Source organism: Canis lupus, chromosome 7 (assembly GCF_011100685.1).
Source record: "Canis lupus familiaris isolate Mischka breed German Shepherd chromosome 7, alternate assembly UU_Cfam_GSD_1.0, whole genome shotgun sequence".
In the NCBI taxonomy this organism is placed as follows: domain Eukaryota; kingdom Metazoa; phylum Chordata; class Mammalia; order Carnivora; family Canidae; genus Canis; species Canis lupus.
This window is the reverse complement of record NC_049228.1, coordinates 43,550,352-43,559,912: the sequence shown is the minus strand read 5'-3', so window position 1 is coordinate 43,559,912 and position 9,561 is coordinate 43,550,352. Positions and strand designations below refer to the sequence as shown.

The window sequence follows — 9,561 nt, the reverse complement described above, 5'->3', positions numbered from 1 at the left end:
ACAGAAGAAACACAATTCCATGAAAAGTCCTTTCAGCTGTAGACTTGGGGGGACCTTAGTGGCCCCTTTAGAGAGTTCAGGTTTCTTTTTTATCTAGAAATGGCTGCAAGTGGAAGCTGATAATTTGTAGGCTTATTGAAGGACAGGTGTTTCTGGGGAGCTCTATGTGCTGTGCTAAGCAGCTCAGTTTGCTGCCCTGGGCAGGGGAGGTTTGTAGCCTGGGAGGGACAGATCTTGCCCAACGAGAAGCTACATAAAAATATTTGCCTTCTGCTATGTGAGTTCCTGAAGGCATGGCTCTAGAAACACATTCACCCTGAGGATCTGTCACTCAGACTGCAAGAGGGAGGTGTGATCAGAATCGCCCTTAACCAAAAACCAGAATGTCTGGGCCCAGTTCCTGCTATGTCACCAAGCAGGCCGCTCTCTGGCATCAGCTTCCTCATCTGCAATACAAGGGGGTGCAGTGCCTCCAATGACCCTCCAATCTCCAGCTCATCCTGAGTGCAAGAACCTCAGCCGTCAAGGAGTGTTTATCTCAGAGCCAGGTGGGAGAAAAGGAGGGCTTGCTGGGCGACTGGCACGCACAGGAGATGCAGAGCCAGCAGCCATTGACTGACCCAACCTCGGTGGGAGCAGGGGGAGACAGGGAGAGGCTGCTGGCTTGCTCAGGTAGGGCAGAGGGTGGAGGTTGAGGGGAAGTGAGCTGCCCAGCCAGCTTCCTCCCAAACCGGCTCCAGGCCTGGGGCTGGGCATTTCACAAAAAGGCTGAAGGAGCTTTGTGAACATTTCCTGTCCCACCCCAGCACCCTTCCTGGCACTGACAGCCCAGCTCAGCATTACCACACTGCTCACCTGTGAAGCAATCTTCCCAAGAGGGCCGAGCGTCCAGCCGGGAGCTGCCTATAAATGTGAGACACACACCGAGCTATCAAACCCCTCTGTGTGGCTCCCTGGCTTGGGTAAGTGAGTTCTAACCTTCCACTCTGACTTCTTCTTAACCTCCCGCCATGACAGGCCTCCTCCAAGGCCTCCTCCTGAAAGCCCTCCGTGACTGATCCACCCACTTGAAAATTTCCTCACATTTTCTTGGATCGTATTCTGCGGGAGCCTCTTGTCTTCAAATGCTCTTCTCTTTAGCATTCTCCAGATATTCTAAAGCCACCCCTGCCACATGGGGCAGGATCTCCTCCCAGAGCACTTGCAGTTTCTTTTCCTTCTGTATCACCCCCATTGTTTCTACGAGCAGCCTGAGAGATGTCAGGGGAGCTCAGCAACCTTTTCTTCTAAGCTCCTGAACCCTCACTTGTCCACTCCTCAGACAGAGTGCAGGAAAATGGCAGACCAGATGTCGCAGCTAGAATGTAGCATCGAGACCATCATCAACATCTTCCACCAGTACTCTGTGCGACTGGAGCATCCGGACAAACTCAACCAGAAAGAAATGAAACAGCTGGTGAAAAAGGAGCTGCCAAACTTCCTCAAGGTAGGCAGGGGTTCCAGGCAAGCCTGGGGCGTGGGGTGCACTCTGCAGTGGCCAAGGAGGAAATCCCAGCTCCTTCACCCACCCTCCAGGGGCAGCAGGTGCTCTGTCCCTGGAGCTGCTCCCAGGTAGAAGCAGACCGTGTGTGCTGTGTGCGGGTATGTAGTGGCACATAGGGCCCCATGGTTGGGACACACAGGAAAGATGTTGTCTCACAAAGAATACGGATGAATCCAATCCCGTTAGTGCTCCAAAGGACATGAGAGAGAGCGCTGCAGGTGATGGGGTGGGGGGAGCAGAGCTGACACCTGACCTGGGGAGGGAACCACCTGAGGATGAGCCTTGACAGCCCGGGAGCAGACCAGAACCTGAACCCAGAGAGGTCTGAGTGTGAGAGCTGTGGGATCTCCCTAAGTGGGAGGGTCCGGAGCAGGGAGCACAGAGCGTGGGGAGATGCACCCAGGAACAAAACACACTTAGTAACATGATTAGTGTATTTTCCTAATGGGAACATTTCTAGGCAGTTCTAGAAAAAACGGAGGATTTGTTCCTTCGTTCCTCCCCCTGCCCCAACACCCCCCCCGCCATCTTCCAGTGTACTTTACAACTATGGGGAAACAGGCAGGAGTAAGAAGGGTGAGATGCCTACCCCCAGGTTCCCTTCCACACCCCCGGGGCGGCTGGCGCCCTCCCACCCTCCCCAAGGCCAGGCCTGCACCCCTCAGGAAGCAGATGGGATGCTCACAGCTCCGCACAGGTGCAAGGGGAAGCCGGGTCAGGACATCCAGGAGCTGGTGGGACCAGGTTCTCCTCCGTGGAACTCCTCCACCGACCCCACCACCCACCTCCCGTGTCCAGGAGGGAAAACTGAGGCCCTGCCCAGCAGCTGTGGCACAGTGAGGGCTCAGCCCAGGCTGGCAGAGAAAGCACAGAAGACCAGGCGATGTGGACTGGCCTGGGGGTTGAGCAGGGCACCCGCAAGGGGGGCACTGGGAGGGGCCTCAGCTGAGCCTGCCTAGCCTATGGGCCCACCCACTGCAGCCTGGGTCCTCCCCACCCCCAAACTCTCACAGCCTGGGGTCAATGCAGAGCATGCACCGCTCTCCAGCCCCACACAACATACAAACCATCTTGTTTTCATCAGATGTTCCCCACCCCAAGTAGGTTGAAATGAGTGTCAGTAATAAGTAACCTAGAGAGGGAAGGAACAGGTAGGCAACGGGAGGGAGCCCACACTGGTAGAGGGACTGGGACAGGTGGGGCTCACACCCACTCTCCCCCTCCCAAGCCTCATGGATCTGCACAAACTACTTCCCCTTTTCTAAGACAGCTTCCTCCAGGAAGATGCCCTGTGAAGCTTGTTATAAAGGCCAAATGAGGTGACTTTTCTGCACATACTAATTGCGTGACCTCAAGGAAGTCCCGTGATCTCAGTTCCTCTCCTGTAAAATGGAGAGAATCGTAGTGCCCAGGTTGGATGCAGAAAAATCAGCAAGTGTCTAACACATGTTCAACATCTGCTAGTCTGTGCGCATCAGTTCAATGGTCATTTCTAATTTTTTAACTGAGGCCTGGGAGTCAGGTTCCCTGTGCCTTTGCCTGGGGTCAGTGCAGAGCTCCCCTTCTGTAGAGCTGGCCATGCCGGCCCTAACTGCCCTTGTCACCTGCACCCACAGAAGCAGAAGAAGAATGACAACGCCATAAACAAGATCATGGAAGACCTGGACACGAACGGAGACAAGGAACTGAACTTTGAAGAGTTCTCCATCCTGGTGGCCAGGCTGACGGTGGCCTCGCATGAGGAGATGCACAAGAATGCCCCGGAGGGAGAGGGCCACAGCCATGGGCCAGGCTTTGGGGAGGGCAGCCAGGGCCACTGCCACAGCCACGGTGGCCATGGCCACGGCCACAGCCACTAATCAGGAGGCTGCCCACCTAGGGCCACAGAGAGGCTGAACGGCCTTAGCTGGGGGGCAAAATAAAGTCTTCCTCCAAGCCAGCACTTTGCCTGCTTCTTCCACCGCCCGCCTCTAGCCTGTCCCTCCAGGGGCCAGGGTGCCATGCAGCCCTGCCCCCTAACTGCCCAACCCCTTCACATGGTAAGAACAGAGTGAGAAGCCACAAAATGTGGGTCTGTTCTAAGCCCCTTGGGCTCGCTTCCCTGACCATTTCCTCACCTCTCACTCAGGCCCCAGTCACCTCACTCCAGCTCAGGACTCCCTCGTACTGCCATACTGCCAGTCGATACCATAGAAAGCAAAAGGCAGATACCTCCCTCAACATTCAGGCCACCCCCACCCAAGCCCTGGCCCCTTCCCCCAGTGCTGTCTACCACCTTCCACAGCTGGGTGTCTCCTAAGAGACCTTATTCCTCTGGAAGTTGTCCAGAGGTGATCCTAGATGGACTGTGTCTGAGGACACTATACTGGAGATGTTTACCCATAAACTGAGTTCTGAATCCACGTTGAGCAAATTGATGTCTCTTCACAGACCGAGCAATGTCATCATGGATGGACACTGGGGCAGGTGCAGGCAGGGATGAAAGTGGGGGAGTCTGACCCCATGCCCACCCAGTGCCAGCAGGATGGAGAGAGAGAAGAGCTCCAATCATGTCCCTGCTGCTATAAGGCTCGACCACTACCATGAGGAGGTTGGACTTTGGGTTCAGGCCTCCCTGGAAATGAAGAAAGTGAAACAGAGTGGAGAAGGAACCAGCCCAAGGCCATAAAGTGGAAGAATTGTTCAAAGTAGTGCAGAGGGGTGCCGGGGGCTCAGGTTATGATCTTGGGGTCCTGGGATCAAGCCCTACATTGGGCTCCCTACTCAGTGGGGAACCTGCTTCTCCCTCTATCCCTCCCTCTTGTTCATGCTCTCTCTCTCTCAGATAAATAAGTAAAATCTAAAATAAAACAAAAAAGTGCAGAGAGGGAAGGGCCTTGAATCTATCTTTTCTATGGGCTGGATGTCCCAGCTCCTTTCCCACTACTGAGCAGGAAGAAAGAGCCAGTCAGGTTTCCGCTGCCCCACACTGGCTGCCTGTAGCTGGGTCCCAGGCTGTCTGCAAGCCAACTGCAAAGGCCTCTGGTCTAAAGGCCCGTGGGGCTCTGCTGTGGGTACAAGGATTTGATGGCTCCCACTCAAGCACATAGGGTGTTTCCAGGAACTCTTCCAGGCTGTGAGGTTGAGAAGCAGAATTTAGAAGCCCCCAGCCCCTTCCCTGCCTAACTTAGAGAGCCGAGAGCTGGGGAGACTCCCCTTCTGATAGCCCTTCTTCCTGACCCTCATGCCCACAGAGGAGTCACCTCCTAGATGCAGCTTGTTAGGAGAAAGAGAACCAGCCTGGGAGGTGGGAGGCCTGGGGATGCCCCAGAAAGGGTGGGTATCCCAGCCACTGCCCCCCCTTTTCACAACGTGCCATAAACATATTTATGACTCTGCCCCTTACTAGACTGTGAACGCAGTGAGGGCCAAGTCTGCGGCATCTGCTTACCTCTGCTTTCTCCCCAGCATGCAGAGTAGTGGCAAATACATGGCAGCTTCTTAACAAATACTGACTGTACAGATGCTCTAGCATTTCCCACGCGCTCCTTTCTCACGGGTGGTGTGGAGAAAAGAGAGAGGAGGTAGGGGGGTAGCGGAGGGGGGGGGGTAGTTAATACTGGTAGACGGAAGCCTTCTGGATATCATGAATCTCAAACTGGAAGGTAGGGGGCAGCAAGGTGACGGGAATCTGAAGCCCCACCCCCACCCCCCCACCCTTGCTTTATTTAGTCATACCAGCCTTTATCCATTGCATACTAGAAACTTCCCTTTGAAAAAAGGGATTTGTCTTGAAAATAGCTTGAAATTTTTTGATTAGACCTAACCTGCCCCACCCCAGTGCTTGATTGATTCTCCCCAACATCCCTGACAAGTGGTGGCCAGCCTGAATTCCCCCATGAAAGAGAGCTTCCTAACGTGGCACAGACACTTAGAGAGTTCCCTTCATGCCAAGCTCAAATCATGCCAAGCTCAAATCTGTGTCCTTGCACTGCCGGGCATTAATCCTGGTTTCCCTCCCACATCCTTGGGGACACAGAGTAAATCTAACCCCTTCCATCAACACAGCCACGCAGCCACTCCTTCAAAGCATTTTCCCTAAATGACATCCAGGCTTTCTCCAGCCTCGACACTTTTGCACCAGGAGTGGTCTCACCACCCTGGGGTCCTAGCAAGTCTCTCAGCCCTGTCCTGAGAGCCCAGAGCACCTGTTGCTGCTGCCATGAAGACATCCCTGACCACCATCTTCTGCAAACACCTAGGGGCTTACCCCTCCCAGCCCAGGGAACTCTCTGAGACGTCTACCATTGCACTTCTGATACAGACTTGGAACCTCATATCAAGAGGTGATAATGGCCCTGAAGGCAGAAATTATGGCTGATTTGCCTCAAATCCACAGGGTCCAGAATGAAGCATTATAGATGAGCAAGTGAAAGTAGGTTGGTCCTAGGATCCTGTGGAGCTGGAGGATTTGCTAAGAAGCAAGACAGTAGGGGACAGGGCTTCATAGATGCCAAGAGTTCTCCCTTTTCTGTTCTCTCTCTCCTAGCTCAGTCTGAGAGTAGGACGTAGTTCTAGACTCCAGGGGAAGGTCTGACAGTAAGCCACTGTACAGAGCCCTGTGGGATTTTCCTTAAGCATCGTTTAGGAGAACTGGTGAAGGGGATTTAGCCTCTTCCAAAAAAGCTGGTTCTATAGATAATTATAAAAGTTGTATAGAACCACAAAAGACCCTGAATAGCCAAAGTAATCTTGAGAAAGAAGAACAAAGCTGCAGGTATCACAATCCCAGATGGCAGACTATACTACAAAGTTGTAGTAATCCAAACAGGATGGTACTGACACACAAATAGAGACATACATCAATGGAACAGACTAGAGATCTCCAAAACAAACCCATGGTTATATGGTCAATTAGTCTTTGACAAAGAAGGCAAGACTACACAGTGGGGAAAAGATAGTCTCTTCAATAAATGGCTCTGGGAAAACTGGACAGCTGCATGCAAATGAATGAAACTGGACCACTTTCTAATACCATACACGAAAATAAATACAAGATGGATTAAAGACCTAGATGTGAGACCCAAAACCACAAAATTCGTAAAACATAGGCAGTAAATTTTTTATGTCACCCTAAGCAATATTTTTCTGGATATGTCTCCCTAGGCAAGGAAAATAAAAACAAAGATAAACTGCTGGAACAACATCAAACTAAGAAGATTTTGCACAGTAAAGGAAACAATCAACAAAACAAAGGCCGTCTACTGAATGAACGAAGATATTGCAAGTGACACATCTAATGAGGGATTAATATCCAAACTATATTTAATAACTCATACAACTCAACACCAATAAAACAAATTTTCAAAATGGCCAAGAATCTGAATAGACATTTTTCCTAAGACATACAGATGGCCAACAGACACATGAAAAGATGCTCAACATCATTCATCATCAGGGAAATGCAAATCAAAACCACAGTGGGAGATCACCTCACACCCGTCAGAATGACTAAAATGAAAAAGAGAAGAATCAGCAAGTGTTGGTGAGGGTGTGGAGAAAAAAGAATCCCTGTGTACTGTTGGCAGGAATGTAAACTGGTGCAGCCACTCTGGAAAACAGTGCGGAGGTTTCTCAACAACTAGAAGTAGAATCAACGTATGACCCAGTGATTCCACTTCTAGGTGTTTACCTGAAGAATACAAAAATATTAATTCAAAAAGATACATGCACCCCTATGTTTTCTGTAATATAATTTACAATAGACAAGGTATGGAAACAACTTAAGTGTCCATCCATAGATGAATAGATGAGGACTATGTGGCATGTACACACGATGGACTATCTCTTAGTCATAAAAAAAGAATGAAATCTTCTGATTGTAACAACATGGATGGACCCAGAGTGTATTATGCTAGGTGAAATAAGTCAGACAGAGAACAACAAATACCATAGGATTTCACATATATGTAGAATCTAAAAAACAAAACAAACAAAAATAAAAAACTGTAAAATACAGATACAGAGAACAAACTTGTGGTCACCGGGGCAGAGGGAGGAGGGGTGGACAAAATAAGTGAAGAGGAATAGGTAAATTTGAATGTAATAAATTTCCAGTTATAAAATAAATAAGTCACAGGGATAAAAAGACAGAATGGAGAATATGGCCAGTAATATGGTAATAGTGTTGCGTGGTGACCAATGGTAGCTACACTTACCCTGACGAGCATCATGTAATAGCACTATGTTGTACACCTAAAACCAATATCATATTACACGTCAACTATACTTCAACTAAAAATGAAAAATGAAAAAGCTAGTCCTGTTGAGTAGAGAGGAACTGGCTTTCTTCCTCAGTGTGAGCGATCAGATTCCCACTCCACCTGAGAATCATCTCTCTGTGATTAAGGGGTCCTTCTGGGAAAGATGAACTTTTGGGGGCTTCCCCTCCTTATAGTGGCCCCATCATGAGATGCCTGCCCCTGGTTCCCAAGCAGGAGAACCTGAGTTTCAGGATGGCTGTCTGGGAGCAATGAGGAAGGGACAGTGGCTGTGCAGACGCTTCATGGTGCTCTGATGTGCTCTGAGGCTGGCAGATGCAGGGTGCCCTACAACTGGGAGAAGAGGTGAAGTCTCTCATTATCCACTTGTGCATGCATTCATTCATTCACTCAGCACACACTGACGGGAATGATGAAGAAAGCCCCGCCTTGTCATGAAGGAGCCCAGGCCTGCGAGCAAACCACACAGCTCCTCAAGTGCTCTCAAAGTGGAAAATGAAAGGCTGTAGAGGGTGGTTTGGTGGGACTTTGAGGTATCCGCATGATCTTTCAGCAGGTGCTAGAAGGGCAAACATTAGACCCCTATCAAGACTGTGGGCACCCCTGGGTTAACATGCAGGTGCTCCGAATGAGGCCTGGAAGTAGGCGGGTGTGGGGTCTGATCAGGACTGAGGAGCCAAGGGTGGGAGAGGCAGAGGTGAGCAGGTCAGAATCTCGGCCTGGAGTTTGCACTCTCAGCAGGAGAAGGGAGGGCAGGAGCAGTGGGGGTTTTAGGGAAGGATACGATTTAACCATACTTATATTTTAAAGTGTCTATCTGCGGTGTATGGGATGAATTTGGGGTGGGAATGAGCTAGCAGGCCCAAGCCAGTGAGAAGGCTGCCGGAAGGTCTGGTGAGACCTAAGAGAACCCAAGATGGCATTCTCAGAAAAGACAAGTCCAGCCAGGATCTCAAGCTACCCAGGTCCCCCCACACCCTACAGGACAAAGAAGGTGATTCTGTGCTATTTCCCAAGACCTTGCCAGGAAGAAAGGCCTCAGCTTTCACCAGACTGGTGAGGCAATTTTACACAACCCTGACACAAATCCTGGTCTGAGGAAAGCTCCAGAATCCCACCTCCACGCCCTTGCACCCCCTCCCTGAAGTTGCCATAGAAAGCTCTGTGTCACAGGTGTTGACATCCCCATTACCAAAATGACAGCAGAGCTGAAACAGATGGTTGCTCAAGTCCTGTTTCCTGTTGAGGCTTGGGCCTGGGACCATCCCTCAACCCTGAGACTCCAGTTGGCTCCATGGCCTGATTGGGCCCCAAAGCCTCTCTCCAGAGACCCTCACATACACAAGAGACAAGGAACACAAGCACCTGGGAGGCCAGCTGGCCTCCTCCCATGAGCGCCCTCATGTTCTCCCTTTTTTGCTAAGAGCTCTCCCATTTTGGCCCAGGTACCCAGAACTATCCTGTGCGGATCAGCGAGACACAGGTCTGTTGCCAAGGCCTGAGGGTGCAGCTCAGGGCTCAGATCCATCCACCCCTCCTCTCCTCCTGCTGCCTCCATCCATCTATATTCTCTCCCTGAGTCTTCTCCTCTCCTGCTCCACCTGGCCTCCCAGTCTTCGTGGTAACATGTGGTGCCAAGGAACTGGGATGTTTTCAGGAAGGGCAATGCCTTTGAGTGAAACTCAGGGTCATCTGTAGCTAGGGATGATGCCTCCAAAGCAGAACACGTGCAGCCTCAGAAGCACCTGTTAATAGTGA

The 9,561-nt window shown here is 50.9% G+C and overlaps 1 protein-coding gene across 3 annotated transcripts; it reads left to right on the top strand.

Annotated features, from left to right (window-relative positions):
- Nucleotides 1-405: 405 nt before the first annotated feature.
- S100A9 (S100 calcium binding protein A9) lies at nucleotides 406-3,482 on the top strand. Of its 3 annotated transcripts, XM_038543324.1 has the most exons (4): nucleotides 406-548; nucleotides 807-962; nucleotides 1,322-1,486; nucleotides 3,160-3,482. In XM_038543324.1, the coding sequence occupies exons 3-4, from the start codon at nucleotides 1,337-1,339 to the stop codon at nucleotides 3,400-3,402; spliced, it is 393 nt and encodes a 130-aa protein (XP_038399252.1). In that variant the 5' UTR covers nucleotides 406-548; nucleotides 807-962; nucleotides 1,322-1,336; the 3' UTR covers nucleotides 3,403-3,482. The 3 variants fall into 3 exon arrangements, with proteins under 3 accessions (XP_038399252.1, XP_038399253.1, XP_038399251.1); XM_038543325.1 differs by lacking the exon at nucleotides 406-548 and having other exon boundaries at nucleotides 802-962; XM_038543323.1 differs by lacking the exon at nucleotides 406-548 and having other exon boundaries at nucleotides 1,326-1,486.
- Nucleotides 3,483-9,561: the final 6,079 nt, after the last annotated feature.